At 41.9% G+C, this 27,875-nt stretch overlaps 1 protein-coding gene across 2 annotated transcripts; it reads right to left on the minus strand.

Annotated features, from left to right (window-relative positions):
- On the minus strand, window positions 1–27,275 carry BEND2 (BEN domain containing 2). Of its 2 annotated transcripts, none has more exons than XM_032208283.1 (12): window positions 27,216–27,275; window positions 20,776–20,937; window positions 16,873–17,033; window positions 15,529–15,600; window positions 15,274–15,348; window positions 13,443–13,547; window positions 10,411–10,924; window positions 9,018–9,218; window positions 8,019–8,140; window positions 6,810–7,023; window positions 5,516–5,719; window positions 1–1,221 (listed from the first exon to the last, which is right to left on the minus strand). In XM_032208283.1, exons 1-12 carry the CDS (start codon window positions 27,220–27,222, stop codon window positions 1,199–1,201), a joined length of 1,860 nt encoding a protein of 619 aa, XP_032064174.1. In that variant the 5' UTR covers window positions 27,223–27,275; the 3' UTR covers window positions 1–1,198. The 2 variants fall into 2 exon arrangements, with proteins under 2 accessions (XP_032064174.1, XP_032064173.1); XM_032208282.1 differs by having other exon boundaries at window positions 1–1,938.
- Window positions 27,276–27,875: the final 600 nt, after the last annotated feature.

Genomic DNA, 27,875 nt, shown 5'->3' on the forward strand with positions numbered 1-27,875 from the left:
AGGGGCAGGGAGGGACTGTGAAGGAACGGTGGAGATGAAGCGTCAGGGATTGACCGCAGCCCCATTCCCCATTCACCTGCACCACTCAGGGGAAGGAGGTAGAAGAATAAAGATTTAAGTTGAGCCTACCAAGAAGGAAGAAGAGGAGGAAGGAGAAAGATGGTTTCAGTTTTGTCTTGGTTTCTCACTACCCTACTCTATTTTTAATTGACAATAGATTAAAATAGTCTTCCCAAATCAAGTCTGCTTTGCTCATGACGGTGAGTGATCTCCCTGACCTTACCTTGACCCTTCATTTTATTTTCTCTCCCTGTCCTGTTGAGGATGGGGAGTGAAAGAGCAGCTTGGCAGGCACCCGGCAGCCAGCCAGTGATAACCTACCACATTCTGAATACTGAATATACCCACCACATACCAAATATTTCCTCATTTGAAAAAAAAAGAAAACAAAACAAGTCATTACCTTCTGTACAGTTACTGCTGCTCAATTTCAACTTAAATGATGAAACAGATGTAAAATTGGATACATATGTAGTCATCTGTTTCTATTTGTGTATTTTTAGGATTCCCACACCCCAGTAATTTTCAAAATGAGATTTTTATTATTATTATCTTAATAATTCAATCCACTAATAAATCTTAGTGTTGTGCGGAAATGCAAGCAAGGGCAGGAGTAATCACTGCACATCTTTCAGAGTTAAGTTAACAAGGACAGGACGACAAGTCTTCAGAACAGCAGCCTAACCAGACAGCAAAGCAAATACGCCTGGCTTTGTAGACCAGGAGCCACACGCTTGAATATTGAAAGCTCTGATTGTGAGTTTGAGAAAGGTGCACCACTGATGCTGGTCATCTCTGGCCACATACAAACAGCATGCAGCATGTGTCCATACAGTCTCAACTGAAGGACCATCACTTGAAGCTGATGGCAAATATTCTTTCTTAAATCTGAATCAGGATCCAAATCCTCTAGATGGCTCGACGAAAGCTGCAGCCCATTTGCACCTTGTAGACATCAGACAGGATGAGACGTGCCACTGAACCACTACGTCCCTCAATGAAGTGCTTTCTTCCATTTTCTTCATGAAAAAACAGAATCAAGTGCTGGGCTGTTTGTTCTGGATGCTGTTTTTGTAGAGCAACATCAGAATGAAGAAAAAATTACCAACTGTACTTACAATGTTGTCTGTCTCTTTCCTTATCCTGTAACAAAGACTGCTGCTATAGGAAGAGGAAAAAGAGAGAGATAACAAATGAGCTAGATGCAATAAAAATGTGTTTTCCTTTCTGCATTAGGTATTTTTGCATAATATATCCAACTGCCAAAGCAAATTTCCCTCCTCACACATAAGGAGACAGTTTAGCTGACTATGAATCTTCCTCCACGGAGGGCCATTCTTTCCTCTCCACATTTCTCTGTCTGCTTCTGCTGCCTTGATGTGCAATCCATCTTTTGTAATCAAATTAATCTTTCATTGTCATTTAATCATGAAAAGAAAGTGCTTTCAGGGGACAGCACATTACAGCCGCTACAGGAAATGGTGGAATTCATCTCTGAGGAGCGCGAATGCTACTTCTACAAAGACTTTAAGGTTCCTACTGCCAACTTTGGTCTCGTGAAATATGATATTTAGTGCTGCTGCCTACGTGGGATTTATCAAAACCTGCTAAATGAAGATCTGAGTTGGCTGTTAAGAGATCTTCAGTCTGCAAGATTGATAGTGTCACTTCCACATGGCTTTACAGAAGTAGGACTCTGTGGGGGACTCTTTTCACTTGATGGTGGCCTTGCCAAGATTCTCCGGTTGATTCCAGCTGTAGCCTTTTTATGGTCGTGTCTGAGACTGCGGATTGTGCTGTTTATGGCAGCCACGCATGCCTTCCAATCATATCCAGTTTCCTTTAGATCAAAGGATGGGTAGTTCTCTTGAAGAAAGTCTAAAAATAAACACGAGCGAATTATCGATCATTTATGCAATTTTATTTTCAGATTTAGTTCAGTCAAAACAAGTGCATGCTACCAAAACAAGACGCCACAGGCATGAGGCTTGCAGAGCAAAATTAGAAGGTAGATATTTTTCCCTTCTGTTTGAGATATGTAAGAATGACAAAAGATCTAAGCATTAAAACAAAATATGCAAAGAAAGCGAGTAACCATTTATGTGGTCTTGATCCCTTAAAGTGCTGAATAACTTCAGCTTCTGCTGCTGAAGCAATTAAGTCTCAGCCTCCATTTCAGAATGTCCAGCCTTTGCAAGACTAAGCCCTCCTCCAGAGGATCTTTGACAACAATGTACAAGAACTATAAGCATCCTCCTGCTTCTGGTGGATAGGATCAGAGCTGTCTTAGCTCCATCTTTTTGAAATGTAGGGATTGAAGGGTAGATCAGATCAAACTTGTTGATCTTGAAGGTCTTTTCCAACCTAAATTCACTAATCCAAAATACAGCAGTCTAACACAACACAGCCATAGAGAAACAATGGTGACAGAAAAATAGCAAGAATTTGTTCCTAACTAATACTGTTACAGTACAGTAAATGAATACTTAACTTAGCAAGGGGATAAACAAGGTAAGACTGCTGCTGCACCTTTCTCCCCTTCCAACATGTAAAATGAGTGCTTTTAAGAACAGATTGGTTTTGTTTTTATTACTGATGAGCATTCTTCTGAGCTTAGCTGAATTAGGTTTTTCTCTCAGCAAGCCCCTAAAATCTTTAAACAGGCACCAAAAAGGAATTCTCCACTGTAATTTCAAATCAAAAGCAATACTAATTCTCTGCTTAGCATTTAGATTTACCTTAGCAGAATGAAAGGTACAGCTAGATGATTCTTTTTCAGTTTTGTTCTGTCGCTCTCACATATCCTTATCCTACCAAGTAAAAGCCTAATACAGTTCGCAGCTGACGCTTTGCTTAGCCTGTAGTTCCCCACCTGGAGAGCTGATTTGCCAGGAAAACATGGGCCAGGAGAAAGACAAGCACAGAGAGAGAAACCTGTGCTCCAGCAGTTTACTCTACTCTGAGTGGCTTGGAAAAAAAATAAAGAAAGAGTGAAAGAAGAAAGGAGAATACTCCTGAGGTATACTGACAAAGGATACAGCAGCTGTTGGCAGAGGCAACAGCCAGGGCGCCTTCACCTCCATCCCTGACAGCGTGTCTGGCCTCAGAGCTACAGCACAGAAGACAAATTCTTACTACCATGCCTTTGTACAAGGCCCACAGATCAGCTTTTTAATAATGCTTTTTCTTTCACAGAGAAGGACTAATTGTTGAGAATATAGCAGAGCTAAGTGGGTCCCCTTCCTGCCCTGCAGTGTTGCATTCAGGGAGCCGATGTGACCATCCCATCAGGCTATGTTGTAACGTTAAAGAAAACTGGGCCATGGACTGCCCTCTGGCCTGAAAGCCAAGTGACACAGCCTGGCTGCAAGCACAGAGCAGAGAACTTTGCCTTGCATCTGCTGTGGAGTCCATCTGGTGTACCTGCAGCCTTCAGACACCCCTAATATATCTTCTGAATGCTTGAAATCGAAATGACGTGAAACAAAATGTGTGTACTACGGACGTATGTGGAGATGCTTAGAGCGGCAAGCTTTCTCAGGCCAGTGGTGGAAGAACAAACAGTTCGGGAAAAATTACTTTTGTGTATAGTCTTGCCATAATGGGAATGGTTTCTGGTGTGCTCTGTCCCTCAAGCCATGCCCAAACACCATCCCACAGCGTGCAAGTCCCAATACCATTTTATTCAGCAATATTGCTGTGATCTCAGAGGTGAACTCACTGCACACCTACTAACAGCCACAGATCAAATAGCAAACAAAAACATGTTATCTTCCACTCAATGCTGCTGTTTATGCTGGCCATGCTAAATTCTTACCAGATAATGCCAACTTTTCTTCTGCGTAATAAACCACAGGTACCCTTTCCGGCTACAACCTGCTCCACACTCCTCCTCACCTGCTGTTGAATTGTTATTCTAACTCCACCGCCACTGTCACAGTTCTGCTTGCTTTACCCAGCCTTGCAGGAGGGACCAAGTGAAGCAAACAGAAGGCTCCCTTTTCGGGAAGGAGCATGGATCATTGCTGCCCAGAGAGCTGTGGAGTTTCCCACTTTGGAGATCTCCAAAAGCCACCTGGGCATGGTCCTGGGCAGCCTGCTCTGGGTGTCCCTGCTTGGGCAGGGCTTGGGGCAGGTGAGCCCAGAGGGCCCTGCCAGCCTCAGCCATGCTGTGAGTCTGTTCCAGAAGTCTTAAAGCTGAACTGAGAACAATGCAGAAGGCAAAACACCTGCTACCATTCCAACCATATCATAACCTCTCTTGGCTTCTGGAATAGGATTTGCAAATAGAATAAATAATACTAATCTCCTGAAGGCATCCTGGATTCACGTAAGCTGACGAGATGGCAAAACTGTACAAATTCATACAAAGGAATAGGTTGTTCTGTATTATATGAAAGACACACTTCAACAAAGAACCATTACCCAACGAGCTCAAACTGGTCAAGTTCGAAATGCTGCCCGTTCACTTGGCAGCAGTCCCTATCCTACCTGTAATTTCTAAACCAATAAATAATTTTAAATATAATTTTAATAATAAGTAGAGACCTCAGGAGGCCTCTACTCCAACCTCCTGCCCAAACCATGGCCAGCTCTGAGGTCAGGCAGCATTGCTCAGGGATTTGTCCATTGAGGGATGGAAAAAGGACAGAGATAAAACAACTTTCACAGAGCAACCTGCTCCAGTGCTTGACTGTCCTCATGGGCAAAATGCTTCTGCTCATATCCAGTCTGAATCTCTTGCTTCCATTTATGCCTGTGGTCTCTCATCCTCACACATTCAATGCTGCAAAGAGCTTGGCTCTCCCTTCTCAGTAAACTCTTTCTGGCCGACTGTTATCCCTTGGAGCCTTCTCTTTTCCAGACCAAATAAGCCCAGTTTCCTCCCTGGACAAGAGTTCTAGTTCACTGTCCCTTTTGGTGGTCCACAAGCTCCCACCTATGAGTTTCCCAAATAAGCCAAAGCCTGCTCTCCTAAGCCACAGGGTCTGCTCTCAAACCTTTCCAACTCTCCTCAGCATCCTGAGGTCCATTATTTCACAGTCTCTACAGGCAATACTGCCACTGATTATCACACCCCAACCTTGTTTGTGAAGAGCATCAGAAGCTGCTGTGCATTACTTCTGCTTAGCCTACCCAGCACTTGTACCAAGAAATTATACCCTCCGACCCCCTTCAGAACCCTTGGGGACTGCTTACATCTCCCACTCTGTCACCCTTTCAAGTAGTATCAAGGAGACTGAGTTCCCCCATAAGAACAAGGTTTGTGATCTGGAGACTTCCTTAATGACTTTAACTACTGTCTCTCAACTTTTTCCACCACTTGTACTAGTATTTGTCAAAACACTTTCACAGAACAATTCCTGAAGCTGCATGGTTTGTTCTTAAGACACAAGAGTCAATCGGTCGTTTTAATTTCCCCCATTATCATTAGAACAGAGGCTTGCTTTCTTACCTCTGAGTGCATTAATCCTGTTGCAGTCCAGTGGACTCATGCCACGCTCAAGATTACCGTATACGTTGCTTTTCACCAGCACGTCTTCAGTGAAGAGATGGCGGATCAGGTAGCGAGCTGACAGCTCCGGCCGGGACTTCCCCTTAGCCACGTAAATGACCGAGAAAGGCAGCTGGACGTTGCGCCATGGGCTTCCAAGTAGTTCTGGAAAGAAAGTCATGGAGAGAAGTATTTTACTTATCCAGTAGCGACCATCCCGTAAAATGGCTGTATTACACTGAAACTACAACACACAACATTCTCCCCTGAAACTGCTGTACTCGGTTGGAGAGACCGGAGCAAAACTGCAACACTGCAGCTAATTCTGAAATACAACAGATTGTAGACAGATGTTCCAGTAGCCAAAAAGCTGCCTGTTTTACAACAGTGTAATAGCACTTCTGATACGCTTTCAGCAATGCTGGCAACGTAGCCTTCATTAATGATCGCCTTCTAAATCGTTGTCCTCTCACGTGTAAAGATGCTATTCCAATTACATAAATAAATAAAAGTTCCACGGTTACAATGGTGCTTATGTCCCTTAACTGGAAACTGAACAGAGTGAATATTTTTTACAACTACTTCAGCATGACTCCACTGCAAACCAGGCAGTTTTTTGGGGGTCAGAATAGCAGTAAAAAATCTTGTATGCAGGAACAGATCTGCTAGAGCCCCAAAATGATTCTAATCAAATAATACAAAGGCAACTAACAGTTCATTTTCCTTGAAGCTCTCTATAGGCGTCATGTGCTGCATGTGAACTTTTTTCCATCTGATGCATTTGTATATATATATTTTTTTTAAGCATAAAGGCTACCCTAAGATTTTTGTTTTCTTAAATTGTCAGTTTTACAGAAGGATGTTCTTCTGAAATTACAATTTCATTTCATTGATATTCTGAATAAGCTCACTCCATTAGAGTAGAATATCTATTAAAAAAATAGCAAAAAAGGGACAAGTGTGAAGCAATTCCTGAAAAAGTGACAGACCAAGCAGACTATCTTACAGCTGAACTTTCTAGTCTTAAAGTGGACGTGTATTATGGGAAATTGGTAGATGCACACATTCTGTTAGCCAGATCATACTCCTGTTTGCTCCCAAGAAGACTTACACACCAAGAGGCTAAGAGAAGAGTCACAGAGGTCAGCAAATCCCTTTATTTCACAATTTCACCTACAGTACTATCTTCTGCTTTTCATTGACGATTTAAAACACAACATGCATAAATTCAGAGGATGACAATTTCTCAGATTACCCATGGGTTCTAAAGACTGCAGTTTCTTGACTGAAGGTGTGTGAAAAGGTTCTGGAAACTTCTCCCATCCTGAGTTCTGCAGACTGTCCGTTGTGGAAATGATCATTTTCTGAGGGTTTTGAGAACTGCCTTCACTAGTTTCGTTACAATTTAAATCTACACAAAGAGACGTATCTGGAGCGTCGGCTAATTTTTCTTTCCCGTCAGCTATCTCCTGAAACAGAGAAATGAGGTTAACACGTGCACCAGGAAAAGCCTACCTGTTTTCTAATTAGCGTTTCAGTTCATTTCCCATTTAGTATAGATTAGATTCCATGTATTTACAATAGTTAGTCCTGAATCTCCATCATCACAGCTACAGGTGAAACAGATACTACATATTCATGGCTTGGCACAAAGGTTTTTAAAAGCAGAGGTGAATGGAGTTACAGGTGTTTTGGGAGTGATGCTTCAGTAAATATAAAGTCAAAATGCATAACTGGATGTATCTGATGGAAAGGCTGTGAAAACAGTGCCAGCAGCTACATGGTTACGCTCTCAATCAGATCTGATGTTACTCCTGGGCTAAGGGAGTTGGGGTTGTTCAGCCTGAAGAGAAGGCTTCAGGGAGACCTTGCAGCGGCCTGCCAGTACCTACAGGGGGCTACAGGAAAGCTGGGGAGGGACTCCTGGTCAGGGAGTGTAGGGGTAGGACAAGGGGGAATGGCTTTAAACTAAAAGAAGATAGGTTTAGTTTAGATATAAGGAAGAAATTCTTCACTCAGCGGGAGGTGAGGTACTGGGAGAGGTTGCCCAGAGAAGCTGTGGATGCCCCATCCCTGGAGGTGCTCAAGGCCAGGCTGGATGGGGCCTTGGGCCCGGCCTGGTGGGAGGTGTCTCTGCCCAGGGCAGGGGGTTGGAATTAGATGGTCTGTAAGGTCCCTTCCAACCCAAACCATTCTGTGATCTTACAGAACTTTCCTTTTAGTACCCTATGTCTACATGTATCTTATTGGGAGCTGGAAGAGACAGACGAAGGAAAAGGCCTATGCTGCCAGTACTCCCCATATGGAACCAGTGCTGCAGTCAGCAGAGCCACGCTGAGCAATGCAAAGACAGAACCCAAGGAATTTCCAATTAGAGCACCGTATGACTAGGAGTTCAAATAATTAATTTGACAAGGAAGCACAGACTTAGTACTTAATAAATTACCACCTTGAGACAACTTACTGGGTTTATTTTTGTTTCAGAGCGTAAACAGCGGATCATAGCATTGACATTTGTGATACAGGTTTTCCAGTCTTTTCCATATTCACTCAAGTCATAGTTTGGAAAGTTAGTCGCAAGAAATTCTGCATATAAAATGTAGAAAATGTTTTAAGCTTCATGACAAGGAAACAGTATTTAAAAGTATTCTAATTTAGAAAGGAGAGAAGGCTAAGAAATGTTTGATTTTTTTAGGAGCTTTGTATTTCTAGCTTTTATAAAAAAAGATGGTAAACTCATGTTTTGAAGGTAAGTAGCACTATGAAATTCAGATGTACAGTGATATCTTTTTAATGTGTTGAGTGATATCTTTTTAATGTGATTTTATTAAGTAAATTCTGGTAGGATTAAGGGAAAGATGTAACTTAAAAAAAAAAAAAAAGACTGAGTAATGCTGATGCTGCAACAACTTTATACGGTTCATGAGATCTCCCAGCCTTTAAAAAGAAAGGAGGAGATAGACAGATTCATACATCTGTGCCACAGGATTTGGGGTAAATAGCTTGGCAACATTAAAAAAAATAATAACAAAAGCCCTCCTCATCTTCACCATTTCTCAAACAAACAAGAAAAGTGAAATTAAGAGAGAGAAGAGTGTTTAAGAATAAGTATTATCAGGTAACAATTGTCCTGAGTATACAATGACCATTAAAAAAATAAAAATAAATAAATAAATAAATAAAACAAAAAACCAACATACACAAAGTAAGCAGTAATGAAAAATTTAGAAGCACTTCGCATAACGGATGAACATTCTAAACAGAACTACGAGAAAGCACAGTTTTTATCCATTTTGAACAAAAATGAACATTGAGAATCACAAAACAGGAACTTCAAACCAGCAGAGCACATCCACAACTGCGTTTAGCATCATTACTGTAAAGAAACGGACACCTATATGGTAAAATCTCTGACAAGTACCGAAGAAGAAAGTAAACCTGTGCATTTTCAGAAGTGGTATACCTCTTATTGCAGCGATTTTGTTAGGATCCAGTGTTCTGCGCCCCCGTGCGCTCACTCCCATAATGCTACACAATAAGGTCTCCTTGGGGAACAAGACCCGAACTAAGTAGCGAGCTGCGTACTTTGGTTTAGTTTTTTGCCGAGCTTTCATCAAATAGTTTCCGAGAACTTTCACATTTCTCACTGGGTCACCAACATACTCTTTTGTGAAACAAAAACATTCAAAGAGAAGATAAAATATAATAAATTATATTAAAAAAAAAATCAAGAGTCATTCAAATAATAGTTTTTGAAATTGTTTCTTAACCTCTAAGCCAGCTCTCCACTAAAACTGATTTCCCTATATATCACTTATCTTTGCTCTTACAGAAATAAATCCACAGCTTTAAGTTGTTAACAGAACCGTCTTTTAATTTCACATTAACACTAACACAACTAACTGAAATAATAACACCCGAGAAAACATATTAAACACATAGAAGGTTAAAATGTTTGTACAAGTCTATTTTTGCACATGTACAGATGCTATACGTTTTCAAGATGACCCATGAATAATGGCACAACCATACACACTACTGCTAAATCATACATTGCTTACAAGTTCGCAGACAGGTATCTGGGTATTTCACCTACTATTCATGCAGCTCTTTGGCTGTATGAACCTGTATTTTACACCAAAAGCAACCAAAACCTCATAGTCCACACTTCCACAGAGCATTTACTCAGTGCATTTACAAAGAAATACATTATCTTTTTAAAAACTTGGTGCTATTTGATGTGTGCTTGCTTTTTATATCACAACGATGTACAGAATTCTTCATTTTCTGTGGAACACAGTATTTTGAAAGAAACCAAACACTGGAGCGTTTGAGAACAGAAAGGATTTTTCACAAAACTTTCCAGAAGAAAACAGGTATTTTCTTCACACAGATCAGGTTAAGTTGTTTCTTAAATACCCAACATCTATGCAGGCATATGCTTCAATTTTACTTGCAATTTCTTCTCTTTTAAAAAATATGCACAGTATGAATATATTACTTATAACACGCAGGTCAAAAATAGTTTACATCAAGTCCTAAGAGAGAATAAAAGGTCTTAGTCTTAAAATAACCCAAAGCATGTACTGTAAATCAAAGGCTTTTCTTAGTCTATACAACTGTATATACACTGCACAGAGGTTTTTAACTGATCCCCAGCATATTAAACACTCCTACAACCTTCATTTCAAGGGATTTAAACACTGTTCTATAATAAACATCTTTGTAACGGCAGCCAGTTCTGTTCCTTTACTTTTGTTAAATGATGATAAAGAGATATTCTTTAGGCATAATTTTTTACACTAACAGCATTTTTCTAGCCTAGGTGTCTGTGTGTTTATTAGAAAGGAACTCACCAAAGCTTGGGTGGATGGAGACCGAAGAAGATGGCAGTTCCTTACTAATGTTCACACTCCCAGATGCATTTCTGTAGCTGACCACCACAGCTTTATTTCCCAGGCTGGTCTCAGATGGTGCTGGCATCACTGAGGATGCCACTGAGGAAGGTGCACTGCTGACAGTACTTTCCACAACACTGGCTGAAAGATTTGATTGCGGAGGAAGGTCAGGGATGCTGTTAGCTGCTGCGAATGATGAATGCAATGAATGTGTAGAAACTATGGTGGGGAGTGGAGGGCTCTGCCTAAGAACGGGCTGCTGCGGTTCAAGCTGCACAGTCTGTTGAACACTTTTTATTGTGGAATTGACCTGAACATGGCCGTTTTGTAAAGCGACTCTTATGACTGGGTTATGCATTCCCTGGCCTGGTGAAGAGAACTGAAGACTTGATTCCCTTTCCATGGATTTTTGTACTCTTATTCTTCCTTGGGGCAAATGACTGGAACTTCTGTATGTAAATCCAACTGGTTTCTGTAAATGTGATTCAGAAAACAATTAAATGGTTAAATTAGATATAGCCGATCTTTCGAAAACCAGGAAGACTACTTTGTAGTATTTATGCTATTGGCAATAGACTTCACAGGATCACAGAGTGGCTGAGGCTGGCAGGGCCCTCTGGAGGTCGCCTGCTCCAAGCCCTGCCCAAGCAGGGACACCCAGCGCAGGCTGCCCAGGGCCATCTCCAGGTGGCTTTTGGAGATCTTCAAGGAGGAGACCCCACAGCCTCTCTGGGCAGCCTGTGCCAGGGCTCCTCACCCGCACAGCACAGAAGTGCGGCCTGGTGCTCAGAGGGAGCCTCCTGGGCTCCAGTTTGTGCCCAGTGCACCGGGCACCACTGAAAAGAGCCTGGCTCCATCTATTTTGCATACGTCCCTTCAGGTATTTATACAGCTGAATAAGGTATAAGATCCTCCCTGAGCCTGCTTTTCTCCAGGCTGAAGAGCCTCAGCTCTCTCAGCGTCTCATCACTGGAGAGATGCTCCAGTCCCTTAACCACTTTCATGGCCCTATGTTGGGCTCCTAATATGTCCACATCCCTACGGTACTAGGGGCTCACACTGGAAACGATACTCGAGTACACTTCACACCTCACTGTCATGAGGCCAGTGCTATTCTTCTTCTTTCCTTTTATTCTCACTTGTAGCTCAGACTCTAAGAGTTTATCTAGTCAGCTTGAGTGCTTCTCAAGTTTTCTCCACCTGGGGTGCTGGCTTTTTTTTTTTTTTTCTGCCTTTCTAAAAAGCCAGAGAAATATATAATGAGAAAGGCACCTTTGTGAAAGCTTGTTTTTAGCGGAAAAAAAAATGGGCAAAATAAAATTAAGAGTTTTTGAACCATTGACTCAGAATTCTGAATTTTCAAGGACTGTCCACTGCTATATTAGTTTCCTTTTAATAAAGGAAAAAGGAAACCAATTCACCTTCTCTCCTGGCTCCCTCTTCATTCTTTATTTGCTGGCTGAAAGCACTAAACATCCAGACCTTGCCCACAACGACAGACTCCAAAGTGACTAAAAAGGAGAAACTGAGAGATGGGCTATGCTTTCCATCTTTTGGAGTCCTTTCATTACAAAACATATGCACCCTAAAACATATATTCTAGTTTGAAATAGAAGTCACTGATAAGGAGTTACCCAATGTACCTGATATATTCTTGTTTTGTTATTTAAAAACAGAGGTCTGATCATATTCCACTCTTGTAACCTCGGAAAATCTATAACCTGAAGAAAGACTTACCTAAAAGTTTGTCCATTTCTCTGAGTATTTGAGTTGATTTAATAAAAAAATAAGTTCCTTTACGACAAACCTCTCCTTATTTATATCCTTAGACCATTACAGCTATAACAATGGTACAGCTTTAAAAATCCACAGCATTCCTAATGGTTTTAAAGAGAAAATGCAAGCAGAACATAAGAAAATGGTTGGCAGCTTACATTTGCTGGCTTCTGCCTTACACCATATAATGATAAAAGTTTTCTTTAAAAAGCTGGGGAGGCTACTTTTAATTTGAACATTAAAGCAGCTGCCTTCCCACCTGATCAGAGAGGCTAAGAAAGCAGAGGTCATGTGGTCAAACTACTGCTGATGACACCAGTTTATTCCCCAAATCTCGTATTTTCAGTTAATTGGCCAGTATAAGCTTACAGTTGTCAGGACAACAAAAAAGCACTGCCATATAAGTGACATGCATGAAAGTGTCATCATGTTTACTCACATACATTTTACTCAATGCAAATGGTTTTACTGATGTCTTGACATCTTGACACCAGAATCACCTCTGCCACATTAAAAGCTTTGTAGTATTGTTGACAAAGAAAGGTCATTATAGATTTCATGACCTTCTTCAAAAATCACCTGTAATGTTTTTCCTTTAAAGAGCATTTGTACTTACTTAAAATACAAATATTCTGCCTCTTTAGTTAACAGCAGATTAATGATGTAAAAACAAAATAGATCACATACTCAGCATTGTGCCTTCTTAAAATTTTTGAAGGCATTTTATTAGAAATATACAATTCTGTACTGCAATATTGGAAAGGACAACCCACTGCCGAGATCTAAAAATCAACTTGCTAATAGAATCAGCATGCGTTGGTTCTGTGATGCAGAAGCTCTCTTCCGCCTCTTGAAACCAAAGAGACAGTACACCACACCTGGTAAAGCAGTAACACCAATATAACCACATATAACATGTAACCTACACAATTCCTTCCCATTCCTTCCAATAAGGACAGACTTTATACAGCATCTATTACGGGATCCTTAATTTGACGAGGGCCACTGGCAATTCTGTGACCACTAGTCAATAACAACACAGGAGACTGAAGCTGTCATAAGAAATCTAGAACGATTTAACGGAAATGGAATCGACTAGTTTGCTACTATTTTTAGTCTTAGTGAAAGGAGAGGTTTTTCATTTTAAGTAAGCATCAAAAGAAATGAGAAAATTACAAGGAAAAAAAAAAGTTCTCAAGTTCTTTAATACTCACAGGTTTGAGCAACAGTGGCCTCACACGCGTATGCTGCATTTCTGAAACCTTTCGATGTAGTAGGTCAAGCTTTTTATCCAGTTTCTGAATGGCATCATACATGGCCTGATAACAAATGTACAGGTTAAAACAGTATTGTTTCACAAGAACCCACCAATTTAAATATGAAGAAATCAAGTAAATTCCATTAAAGGCAAAATTCCCTCCCTAAAATTAGGCAAGATCAGTAAATAATAAATACCTTCTTTAAGGATATTAAAATCAATGCAGATGACAATAGTAAATATCATGGTAAAAAGAATTTTCAGAGAAGCCCACTCCTGCTATTTTAACATGGCTGGCAATTACATGTTGTTCTTCCTGCTTGTGCAATGTTTTCCTTTTATCTATCATTTGGTACATTTCATTTTACATTGAAAAGCTACTGACAACCAGTAAAGTAAGCTACGTATATACTATTTTAAGTCACAGTAAGCTCCCAGGTACAGAGGTGAAAGGCTCATAGGCAGTCACTGAAATAGGGATTTCTGTATCACTAATGATATATATAGATATATCTATATATAATGATATAACATATTTAGAACAATACTGTCTAAAAATTTAAATTCCCAGGTGGAATTCAGTCCAGCCAAGGATGTAAACAAAGACAACAAGAAGTGCTTCTAGGACATGGGTAACAAAGGGAAGTCTAAGGAAAATGTGGGTCCGTTGCTGAATGAGATAGTGGACCTGGTTAAATGGGACAGGAAAAAGAGTGAAGCTCTGAATGCCTGCCTTGCCTCAGCCTTCACTAGCAAGACAGGCCTTCAGGAATCCCAGAGACTGGAGGTAAAGACTGGAGCAAGGAAGATGTGTCCTTGGTGGAAGAGGATAAGGTCAGGAAACACTTAAGCAAATTGGACATTTGTAAGTCTATAGGCCCTGATGGAATGTATCCATGCTGAGGGAGCTGGCAGATGTCACTGCAGGACCACTCCTTATAATTTTAAATCAATCATGACAATTTGGAGAAGTGCCAAATGACTGGACGAAAGTAAATGTCACTCCTGTCTTCAAGAAGGGTAAGAAAAAGGACCCCAGGAACTACAGGCTACTCAGCCACACCTCAGTCCCTGGGAAGGTGATGGAGTAGCTAAGGCTGGAAACCATTTCCAGGCACATGAAGGACAGAAAAATAAAAGCAGTCGGCATCGTTTCACCACAGGGAAATCAAGCTTGGCCAACCTGATGAACTTCTGTGATGAAATGAGCAGCCTGATGGATGAGGGGAGAGCAGCAGATGTTGCCTACCTGGTCTTCAGCAAGGCCTTTGACACTGTCACCCAGAAGAGTCTTATAGACAAGCTGTTGATGTGTGGGCTGGATGAGCAGCAAGGTGGATTGGAACTGGCTGAACAGCCAGGAGCAGAGGGTGGTGAACAGTGGCACAAAGCCTAGCTGGAGGCCAGACTTCAGAAGTCAAAAGGAAAGAACTCACCAAAACAACACTAGCAGCACTTTGGCACATTTTTGACAAGCCTCGGGGACTTTCAAAGGCTCGGTATGTATGACTGTCAGATCTTTCCAATTATTGTAAAGCCCCTCACAATAAATCACTTCTGTATTAAAGCTTAAGATTTGAAAAGTATTCATGCCAACTATGGTGTGAGAAGTTCAGAGTACAAAGAAAGATTATTCTTTCATTGAAAATAGAGCAGTTAAGTGAAAGGCAGCCAGTGAAAAACTGGAAAGGCTGAAGTCCTAGCTTATCAAATACAGATTTCAAATCTTCCTGAAGTTTACCTAAAATTGTTTCAATGCCATTGGAGGGAAGGAGAAAAAGAAATACCTGGCAGTAACTGAGGACCTCCATAAGAGTTTTCTGCTGATCTCCAATGTAGGAAGCTTCGGATACAATACTCCCCTTTTTCATTAAAATAATATTAAAAAAAAAAAAAAAAGTGTAAGCTAGCAATAGACACACAGTCTTATGATAAAACATTAATGAAACATATCCCATCTTCAAACATCATTTGAATCTATGCCAAAATATATAGCCCCAAAGCAGTACTTACAAGTCATTAACAAAAGAAAGCAAACTTACACATTCATAATCTGGTTCATACTCATAAATGACACTGTCACTGTCTTCATATTCTCCTTCCCTGGTTCTTATCTGGGAAATAACATAAAGAACTTGTAATGTTCTGAAAAATGAAAGAATTCTGCACATAAACAACAGAGAGAACCTGTTAGGAATATTACTTGGATATTTTCAGTTGTAGCTATATTCCCTCCCCGGCTACAAAACGGCCCAAGGAAGTGAGATTGAACAAAGACATCTCATTTACGTGCCTGCAGTCAGGTCATGTGAATACTCACCTCATATTTGGTTTTACAGTATTGTATTCGTGTTTAAAATAAACCTCTTGCAAATTTCTATTAAAGATATGTATTGTTATTTGGTTAGTCTAAGGACAGAACTTTCTCATGCAGTTACATAGGTAGTAACTACTATTTTAACTTTACTAATATATAACTACAGTCATATCCTGTATAACCAGCCTTATGTAATTATGAGACTCCACACACATTTTTACACTCATTTAAATAAATCTTTTTTTCCCCTAATTGATTTATTTCAATGGTTATAACTCTGCACAAAAAAAAAAATGCTGTAAAAATGTCTATTCACCAGCTAATAAAAGTAATTTTTTTGCTTGAAAGGAGTTGCATGAAATCTCCTTTTAGATGGGAATCAACAGTGCCACCACCTGGACAACGTTAATGTTTTTTTACTTCAGTGGATAGGAGTAGTTCCTGTCCACCATACAGAATAGATTTTGAGTCTGTTTTTACAAAACAGAAACAAACAACAAAAAAGCCACCAAAAAGAAATGAAGAAAAAAAAAATTAAGACATATTTGATTGCGGCCAACTGTGAAAGAGGGAATTATATTCTTTAGAAGAGGTAGAGTTATAAGAGAAGGTGCACTGTTAATCGTTAGACAAACCATCTCCTAAAATTTAAGGAATTATCCTCTGTATGGTGACATGAACAAAATCTGAGACCTGCCTCAAGATAAAAATGTATGTAATCTGTCTTTGATCAGAACCTGTCATCAGCTCGTGTGTACAATCCCTTATCCAACAAGATTAAGATCCAACTCTATTTAATCCTAAACTGCACAAATATTTTACTGCAAAATAAGAGGACGTACATGGAAAGTAAGTTGCTCTCTTATGTATAGTAACACGTAGTCTACACAAGTACAATATCCAGCATAAGGTAGATATGCTAGAAGCTTCCAGACACACTATGGATATATCCTACCCACGCTTCATCAAAATGTCATCAAATGAGCATAGAAAAGTGAAGGAAATATGGCATTTCCAATGACATTGAAACTGTCAAGAAAACAAGGGGCTACTGTTTGGCTACACATACCACATTCTGTCCCACTAGAGTGGGGGCAAGCCGTTTTCTTTTATTGTGCAAAAACACAAAATCCATTTTTTCAGGCATGTGACCATTTCCTCTCTGCATGCTTGCAGAATGGCTCATTTGTGATGGCACTCGTTCAGTCAGGACCGATAAGCCTTCGCTTCCTGGAAAGTGAAGAGAAAGCAAAGCACATCAGTGGGTTTCTCCCATTGATTTAGACATTTGACTATAAAAACATGTACAGCCACTTTTTAGGAAAACAAAAAACAAAACAAAACAAAACAAAAAACAGAACAATCACCATTTTCAAACTGCTTGGTTATTTGAGATTTATTTGCTAGCATGTTATTAAACGCTTATTATTCCAGTTTATTTCGGTCTGAAATTGATAAAATCAATTTAATATTTTCTTCCAAATTCATTGGTGGAGCTGGACAATAGGCCATTGCCACTCTTTAAAAGCACAAATAACCCCAGCAGTTTAGTACAGCCTAAAAACCAGTTTACTCTATGGTCAGAGAATATCGAGGCTCCAAGCACGTAGTAACACAAATACAAGTTAAGCCAAGTCAGAGAGAAGCAAGCTCTAAGGATGCTCACCGTGAGAGGACATTTGGATGGTATTCCCCTCTCCTCTGCTGCCCGGTTCTCTACCAAGAGATTGCAGAGACCCACCAAAAGAGGTGAGGAAAGGAGTCACTGCAGTTTTAAGGGAGCCAGCTGCCCATCCCTGGGATGATGCCCATGCCTCGCCCAAGAGGAGGACTCCAGACAATCACTTACGTGCTAACAAGCCCAGCACCCACGCCTGGGAGGGATGGACTCCTCCAGCAGCCTGATAACCACGTTATCAATTGCTAACAATTGGCACCAGGGAGAGGTGGCTTTTGGTGGAGCCTGCCTAGTGGCAGAAGCGGGGGTGGGAACCAACTGCAGCCAGCTAGCTTTCCATCGAGAGGAATGTTCTTTTAGCTAGGATTAACTTCTTAGCCAGACCTCTCAAATCTCAAGAAGTAATAATTTTACCACCATGCTAGAATATAACGGCCACTGAAAACAAAACAAACAAAAGAACCAGCCCACCAACCAGTTTGCCAACTCTTCCCTCCTAATTCTTAGCAATCCCACACAATTGCCAGACCTACCTTTTGAAGGATATTAAATAATTTCCACATTTCATATTGCAAAAATCCCGCTGTCCATCGTTTACGGGTTTCTACCTCAAACTTTCAGGAAAGAGCTATGGCAACACTCTTATGAGGAAACAATTTCTCCTTGATTTCTGTATATTTTAGATACAGTCAGAACCTAGCACTATACAGATAGCACTTGTAGAAGAGAGGATATTGAAAGCAGAGGAAAGCTGGAGAAGCTATGACAGACCTTGGTAGGTTTTGAAGAAATAAGGAGAAAAAAAAACTCAGCTGGCTTAAGAAGCCTCTGCCTATCTGCTGTGAAGTAGCGTTTTGGAGCTTAGGGCGAACCTAAAAAGCATGGTAGGGTGTTTGTTCTGTGGTACAGGGCAGCAGGATAAATGCTCTAGCACTATGTACTCCCTCAAACTCCAGATGCTTTCTGCTGCCAAAGGAGAATGCCACTTCACCTGGAGAAACATTAGGTAACTGGTTTCATTACATTTAAAACTCATTACACTTCTGTTAAACTAACCAGATTCCCAATTAACTTCCCAAATATAGATTTAAGAATATGATAACCTTAAAAAAAAAACAAGTGATACCAAGTTACCAAGTTTGTGGACATAAATGGATAAATAAAAAGCATAATAGTAGTGCTCTGGCAGCAAGCAGGGAGGAATAAAGACCTATATCTGTGTCTTAGTGATGTTGAGCTTGCTCTGCCAGCTAAGTATCTGTAGGTGAGAAGATTGGAGACAAAAAAATAAGAGAAAAGTTTTGGACGGACAGAACCAAATCTGGTGAAAAGGCGCTGCTCTACAAGATACCAACCTAAGGCGGTGGCTGAGTAAGAACTGAGAAAATTTCAGTTCAAAGAGTTAAGTTCAACAGTTAAGATAAACTTAGGTCATGTTTTGGCCATACATGCCACTATACCCTATTTTAACTAGATAATACTTAACACTAGCAATCTACAATAACAGAAGCTCTAATCCTGAAGATGACAAAAATGCCTTTTACCTTTTAAAAACAATCATCCCCACTCTTCATGATTTCTTTGCTGATAATGAAATAGTTATTCATTTCCTGAAACAAAGTCAGCAACTGTCTGTGGGGCAGGATTTTTTATTTATTTTCAAAACAGAGAAAAAAAAAAAAAAAAAGAGTAAATCATCTTCCTTCTTTCCCCAAATGTGTTGTTAAGTATAAATGTACAGAAATTTACAGCACACTCTGCTGTCAAGTAGAAGACCACGGAAATTAGAGCTTTTCAGTAGCACCTAACAACAATGGGAAACTAAGATGTGTGGGATGTTGGTGAAGAGAAATACTGATAAGAACCTCTATTAAGCCAACTAGCTGAAAAAAAAGGTAATAAATACCTTCACTTAACTACAGACATTTCCTTTGCTAACTTAGCACTTACAAAATGCTGTTAACAGCTATGATTGAGTTTTGTGTGGGCCAATGGAAAATTGAGTAACATTTCTGAAAGCCTCCAATCTTAAATGCTAAAATAAAGACAATGATTTAAAGAATCACTGAAGGCTACTTAGAGCTAACAGTTTACCACCCTAAACAACCATCTTACTACCATTTGTTATACATTAGTATCAGCAGTGTTCCGCTTGACAGTTGATCTAGACGCTTCATCTTTCGGATTAGGTTTTTTCCATGACATTTGCTTTCCAACTTGCTTGCTAATTATTATCTAATTCGCTCCTAGGTATACACAAGAAACCTCTATTTTAAACATAGTATTACTTCAGTGGGTTCATTATTAGTAAAGACCTCTAAAATAATAGTTAAAAAGGCAGCTATTTTTAAACCATAGAATGGTCTGATTTGCAAAGAACCCTAAGGATCATCTAATTCCAACCCCCCTGCCATGGGCAGGGACACCTCCCACCAGCCCAGGCTGCCCAAAGCCCCATCCAGCCTGGCCTTGAACACCTCCAGGGATGGGGCATCCACAGCTTCTCTGGGCAGCCTGTGCCAGCGCCTCACCACCCTCACAATAAAGAATTTCTTCCTTATATCAAATCTAAACCTACTCTCTTTTAGTTTAAAGCTGTTATTCCTTGTCCTCTCCCCAAACTCCCTGACCAAGAGTCCCTCCCTGGCTTTCCCGTAGTCCCCTTTAGGTACTGGCAGGCCACTGTAAAGTCTCCCTGCAGCCTTCTCTTCTCCAGGCTGAACAATCCCAACTCCCTCAGCCTGTCCCCACAGGAGAGGCACTCCAGCCTCTTGATCATTCTCGTCGCCCTCCTCTGGACTTGTTCTAATACATCCATGTCCTTGTGCTGGGGGCTCCAGAACTGGATTCAGTGCTCCAGGTGCGGTTTCACAAGAGCAGAGCAGAGGGTGAGAATCACCTCCTCGAACTGCTGGCGACACTTCTTGTCCATGGAGGGGTGAAGTGGTTCTGTAAGGGCACCTCAGTCTTTGGGGGAAGCCTCATCCTCCTTCTGGTCCTTGTCATTGGCAGCTTCCACTCTCTGGTTTTATTGGTCCCCCTCCCACCTGTGAGGGCCTGTGAGGGAGTTTTGGGCTGTGCATCCCCTGCAGACTGTGCTGGGATCCAGCTGTCTAACTCCTCAGCCTCCCTGATGCCACGCAGACAACCTATACAAACAATGTTATAGCTTCTGAACAAAATCTGCTTTAAAGATGGGTAACACAGAAAGCATTAAAGGCAGAAGCACTGAACACACAGCATTAAAATTAGCCACTAACTATGAGATCACCAAAGAAAACGAAGTGCAATTACCATACGCGAGTTGAGGCACGTGGTGAACGTTACTGTTTACTTCAGAGTTTTGTTCCATTGACACGCAGCTTTGTGTGGACAGTCCATTTTCTCCATCTTCTGCCTCAGAATTGTCAATAATCACTGCTTCAACATCATCCTCAACGTTCACGGGGTCATAATCTATTCGTGTCAGCAGAAAGAGAGGCAGGTTAAGACTAGACACTATTCTGCATATCAGATGAAAACTGTAATACTCTTATCATGCCTAGCATTATCTCAATTCTACCACAGGCGAATTTTAGAGCAGTTTCACTTTAACATTTAAATATGAGGTCACTTCAACACGCGTACTGAGGTTTTAACACATGCTAGAAGGGAAATGGCTTGCTATTGCTTAGTTGGCAGGACTCCTAAAAGTACCTAACCCCGCCTGCAGCGCCCAGCTCCAACAGGACCAGTTCCAGGGCAGTAACAAGCACTCCTGAAAACCCCATTTCCATTCAAGCACCCAACAAGACACACTGATTTGTTTTCGAAATTTTACTTCCGTAAACAAGAAATACTTAGTACACTCGAAACAAACCAGCCTACAAATCCTAACTGCGTATTTGGTATTCAGATCAACCCAAGCACTGGCTCTTAGTGAGATGCTGTAGAGAAACACTGAATGGGCAGTCTCCAGTGCTGTGGTGTTGTTTTTTTTTCAATTAACTGTATCAGGTCAAGAAAAAAGTGTTGTGCTTTCAGAACAACTATTAGAGCTACTACAGCTAGATTTTTTGATACAGCATTTGGAGGAGGGCAAGGAAGGGAGAGGAATTCATCCTTGATGAAAGAAATTAATGGAAGGAATCATACTGTGAGGCACTAGGCTGAATTAGAAAACACAACTTAATTCAGCCAGCACACACACGATGACATGTATGTCATCTTTTCCACAGGATCCCTGCCCCATTCGGTGTACAAAATGGGATGAGCTCTGGGGATGAATCAGGGCTGTATGAGTTTAACACTGGTCTGCTTCTTTACTCTCGTACAAAGAGTTCACTCCCAATCCTGCTCCCTTCCCTCTGTTCCAATTTCTCAAGAGCCTAACAGGTGAGAAATAAACTGGATCTACAGGTAAGAGTCTTCACTCTGGCCAGTACGCCTGTCTAATCCAGAAGACACAACGCAGAAGGGTTTGGATTTGGCTGTCATCAGGTTAGGAAACACTGCTTCACCCAATTACGGGTATATGCAGAGATGCCCATCAATCACCATGCAGCCAACAGCTACGTTTATAGCAATAAATGAGGCTGAAAATCCAGTAGCCCTGCAAGAAGGAGCTTAGTTGAGCAGACATGAGCTGGGATACGCTGCTTTGGCTCCAAGTCAGAGCACGGTTCCTGGCCAGTTTTAAATTGCTGTATAGAATAAGGAACGAGGAACCAGCACATGGCAAAGACAAAGCAGGTCCATCTGGAATAAAGGATGGAAAGTGTTATCAGATGTCGGGAGTGTTACTACAAGTGGTTGACAGTAAAAGTCAAAGCTCAGTTTTCCACGCCCTCTACCAGCCTTCCTGAAACAAGTTTCAAAATCAGCATCTCCACAGCATAGTGAATTCCAGGCAGAACGTTTCCAAAATCTGCAGCTACAGAAGTTTAGAGCTAGAGGATGACTAGAGGATGGATATAAACCAAACAGGGAGACACCCCACTTTCAAAAAAATATATTACATTTCTACAGTGATGTAGAAACAATGACACAAAAAGCATCAGTCTCTCAAAACCTTTAATCCCCAAGAAAGTGGCCAGGATCCTCTTCATATCTGGGACTTTTAACTTCATCACCTGTTGCTCAGCACTCAAAGGGAAATCATTTCCTCTTCAGAATGGCACTCTTACCTGGACAGCCAGGTAATACTGAAATTAGCACACACGACCCATTGCCATTAACATTTACCAACGTGGCTGGTCATCTCAGCTCTGTAACATAAAGAAAGCTGCTCCAAGAAACAGACCCACCTGCTTCATACCACTTCTTCCTTCTCCTAATGCATTCTAGTTTTTTTGTCTCTGAGGTCAGTGGCCAAATTTAAATGTCTTTGCTGAAAATTGCCTACGTTCATCACAAGGAGAATGTCTGTGCTCAGAAATATTTCACTTACGCTGCCTAAAACACTTGTCAGTTAATACTAGCTACTAAAAAAGGGTGCAGGGGAAGTAGTTCTCATCTTGTGGTCCAATATATAACTTATGCAGGCAAGTTGTTCAACTTTTTAATGTTGCTCCTGTAGCCACATATTCCCAACTACAATCTTTATAACTTTGAACATTTGTTACAGAAGAACTCTGGCTATTTACCCGTAAACTTGAGGAAACTGAAACTCATTCCTGTAAGCAATTCTGAGTACTTCTGGTGCTTCTAGGAAGTGCTAGCAATACGGGGTAATGGTATAGATATAGCGCTGACCAATATGAAATATGTACCTGTCTCTCTCAAGTACAAACCACAAACTGCCAGACTCTGTAATTAACTTGTGCTCCTAAAAAAAAGGACAGTAAAGCAAACCCATTAAGACACTATTTTTTTTCTTGTGACTTGAATGAAGATGCAACTGCATTTCTTGGAGCAATGGGAGTTAACAACCTCCCTGCACTAATTAGCTCCCCTGGCACAAAATATCATGACACAGGTATTTAGAAGTTTCCAGTGAGTCTTTAAATCAATTTAGAAATTAAGAATAAGTGTGATTGAGAAAATATTTAGGTTTATATATTTCAAATAAGGGCTTTACTGTGAATTACACGCTATAGTAAGACTTACTAAACAGGCTGTTTTGTCCAATGATTGCAACAAGCTGTATGTTTAAGAGCCTTGAGAATTTCTGTTTGAAAACTGAAGTGACAATCGTTCTAAATTTAGAAAGCATCAGCCAGCTAATTTCCTGCTCAGACTCAATGAGTGCTCTGAGCTACACGAGTTGTTATTTTCAGCCAGGCACTAGGATATGCTACATCAGAGGGTAGATGCTGACAAGAATCGTGCTGTGCAGGAAGGCAGCTGGAGAGCAGGGCTTTGAAATGATGAAGTTAGAAATCCAAGACTGGAGTTGCTCCTTTTAACTGAAAAATGGCTTGTGCTCACTATTCGGGATTTGTCCAACGTTGTTTTAACAGGAGCTCTTCGTTGCTTCTGCACAAAATCATCAGGTAAGCAGGTCTTTGCAGAAAGCCAAAGATACTGAACTTGAGCCCAGCTTTCATAACGATTTATATGCAAGAATGTCCAACTGTGTGTCTAACTCTGCATCAGAAGTTACATAGCCACATTAAGCTACTGCTTTTACACAGCAAAGTAAAGATCAAGCCTCAGAAAGATTTTATTCTCAGTAACTGAAGTATGTTTATAAATCATTATGACTTGAAAATCTGATCTTCTTTGGAATCTGTGTCATTTGATCAAGATATAAGCAGTCAGTGGGTGCCAGAATATTGAAGTGCTGCTCCTTTACCTATCCCCTAATCACAGCACAGCAGTATAGGCTTTGGGGTAGAGAGCTGAACACAGAAAAATGTAAAACAAGTAACAATGAAAGATGAACAGAACCAAACTGCAATATTTATTTTTTTAAGCACACTTAGAAATCGAAAGATGTTGATACAAACATCAAGATTTTTTTTTTTTTAAATACATTTTGAAGGCTTTCAAAGTAAGACTGCTGCAGAGACACTACTCTGGAAGTTACTACTGAAAGGCTGACCCCACATGCAAAACTGAGAAGTTTCCATGGCCTATTTTTTCTTAGTGTAAGGCTCCATTCACAGCTCTCCATTTCGCTTCTTCAAACTTGTGAGATAGATTTTCCAGTTTTCCTGAGTGAATATATTTTGTGAGCATTTGGGGGGGGGGAGGCATCCATTCCTCAAAAGAAACTGAAGGATAAACAAATTTGAAGTTGTCAAAGTCATATGGTACAACTCCTTACTTCAAAAACTATAATCCCTGAATGCTTCTGAAAAGAATTCTTTGCTGAGGAGGACTAGTTAGCTCAAAGTAGGGATATACCTTCTGCTATCCTAAAAAATGAACCTACCAAGTTATAAAAAAAGAGAAGTCAAAGCATGCAGATGACCAATTAACACCACCTTAATATGTATTCAATAAGATTTCCAAATTCTCTAATGCATTTTGAACATACTATTAGACTCCTGAGATGATTTCTTCTGCCTGCCAGGGATCACTCAACCAAAAGTGTCCAGAAATGATCCCTTCCCCGCACTCTTCTCTGTGTCCAGAAGACAACACTTGATAGGAACCCAAGTGCAAGGGTGGGAGAGGAACTCTCAGGTAGCGGGGACATAACACACAAGGTGAACTGGTGGAGACAAAAAGGAAAGAAGAAAAAAAAAATGCAAAAACAAAGAAACAAAACTGTAGCACTACAAACTACATCCCAATGTAAAAGCAAAGCAACTCTAGCTCAGTGAAAAGAAAGATACATACCACGAAACTTACCTGAATTTAAGCTAAGTCACAAAAGGAGAACCTGCTAGCATTACCTGGGACCACATCTATCTAGATCCTGGCCTATTTGTGGCACAATGCTTACGCCAATACAAAAAAGAGTGAGCTAACACAACGGACAGGATAGGGACAACAGTGCCATAATGTCTTCCAGTGGTAGCATCATGTTATCCCGGCTTCAAGTAAAGATTTGCATATTGACACTATCTCATTGCAAATATAACAACTTTAACCACATTTCTGCATACTATTATGCTCAAAGCTGTGAGCTGGGAAGCACAACCAGAACTGATACATCAGCTGAAGTCAGAAGACAAGCTGACAGACTACTTTTCCTTCCCTGAGCACATTACTAATTAAATACACCACATATGCCTGTGGGATAAGGAGGGGCTCGTACTGAGTCAGACTTTACTTGCTGAATGCTCTCATTTATTGCAGAAACAGGAGTGTAGGTAATCATGAGTTATTAAACCAAACAGAGAGGTAGGTGACCCGAGGGCCGAGGAGGCTGTAAGCAACGGGCAGTAATGAATCACATCCCAACCTCTACAGCAGAGCTTCTACTGGCAACGTCACCAGAGCTAAACCATACTTTTCACTGGATGCCAGTGTTTGTTCTTCATTTCCTAAGCATTTAGTTAAACGCATCTCTGTATTCTGCAAACATGATCCCCATACTCCCAGCTGTAACTGAGAGCACTGGGAGACATGTATAAGACAAAGTAAGTTTTATAAAGATGCTTTATGCTGCACTCAGGAAAACTGGGTACCATCCACCTTAGGTTGCATCCTTAAATTTAATATACTTCTGATAATTCTGTCCTCAGTCTGGATAGTTCCTGCCCTGTAGCAGCTGATCAGAAACACCAGAAGACTTCCAAAGATACTAGATACTCGTCAAGTCTCTGAAGGCTGAAACAACAGCTAACTTAGAATGCAGGAGCCAGCATCTGTGCAACTGAAATTTGCAACGAAATTAAGACAGTGGAATCGTACATCGAGCAAGCATAATACATTATGGTGAAGGGAATAATGAAGCCAGGTTTCCCAGGGCTTTAAGTTTCATGTTCAGGTTACCAAGATGCTGTAAGTAAAACTCAAGGGGAGACAGGCCTTACAAAGAGGCCTCTGATGTTGAGTAAGATTTATCTGTATGTTTAACTGAGGAATATTATTAATGGCACTTCTATCCTACTGCCGAGGGATTTAGAGCAGTTTCTATATTAACGATTGCTGAGTTCGAGCAAAAAACAGTCAGGAGACTGAAAAAACTGAGGATAAACCAGGCTGCGCTGACACCCACCACATGACACTGCGTGTTTGCCTGGTCAGTGTACCAGGACTGCCGTGCCCCCTCAGCACCCTACGTCTAAGCAGCACCCTTTGCTTGGTGCCTGTATGTATAACGGCAGAGCGCAGTGACCAACGCCTCAGTTCACCAAAAGCAGCGCCACAAGAGACCAGGGCTGACACCTGCTCCAACGCCACCCCGGGGAGGCCCGTGGTACACTTGTACGACACCCTCTGCCTCCCCACGGCAGGATCAGGGTGAGGGGGAGCCCTCCAGCAGCGCCACACTCCTTCTTTTTGCCGTTTTTGCCGTTTTTTGGGGACCCCCCGAGGGCTGTGGCAGCGCACACCCTCCCCTCACGGCGCCTCACCCCCACCTGAGGGGCGCCCGACCCCCCCCACCCCCGCCACCTCCACCGCCGCCGACGGGCAGCAGCGCCAGCCAATCGCCGCGCCCCCCCGCGCCGCCGCCGGCCAATGGGAGCGCGCGCGGTGGGCGTGGCCCGGCGCCGAGCGTTGGGGCCGTTGCGAACGTTGAGGGAGCGTTCCCCGCGCGCCGCCGGCTCGCGCCTCCCCCCCCCCCCCCCACCCCCTCGCCTCCCGCCTCCCCTCGCCCCCTTCCTCCCCCTCATGGCCGCCGCCCCCGCTCCTACCCGACATGGCGGCGGAGCCAGCCGCGGCTCGGGCTCGGGCTCGGGCTCGGGCAGGGGCAGGTGTGGCCGGAATGCGGCGTTGGGGACGGAAGCGGCTGGCGTGAGGCGAGCGGCGGCGGCTGTCGGCGGGCAGTGCGGCTGCGCGACGCGCCCGGCAAACGGGAGCAGGGCGGGCGGGGCCGCCGCCTCCTGCCTCCTGCCTCCTGCTGCCGCTCCTCGGCCGCCCGCAGGGACCGGGGGGGTTGTTTGCTCTAAATCCTTTAATGTATGCCAGCGACTCGCACCGGTGTCACCCGCTGAGCCGTGTCCCCAAGCACCACGTCCAACCTTATGCGTATCAGTCACCGGTGGTCCCTCTGGGGGTCTCTGGTGCTGAAGGCTCATGGTCTTCCTCCCTCTTGTCCTTCTCCTTTGTCCAGCTTGGCTGTATGTCAGAGACTTGTGCAGTGTCCCCTGCAAGCTTTGTCTTTTAGTTGTTCTTCAGCTTTCCTCGTCTCCTTAATCTCCTGCCCAGATATCAGAGACTTGCATAGTGTCCCACGCAATAGTCGTCATAGTTAGCAGTTATTCTGAAACCCCCCAGATACCAGAGACTTCAAGGAAAAGCCTACAAATACATTTCCCTTCAAGCTCTCTATTGACACAAATTGCTAAAGCATT

Source organism: Aythya fuligula, chromosome 1, assembly GCF_009819795.1.
Source record: "Aythya fuligula isolate bAytFul2 chromosome 1, bAytFul2.pri, whole genome shotgun sequence".
NCBI lineage: Eukaryota > Metazoa > Chordata > Aves > Anseriformes > Anatidae > Aythya > Aythya fuligula.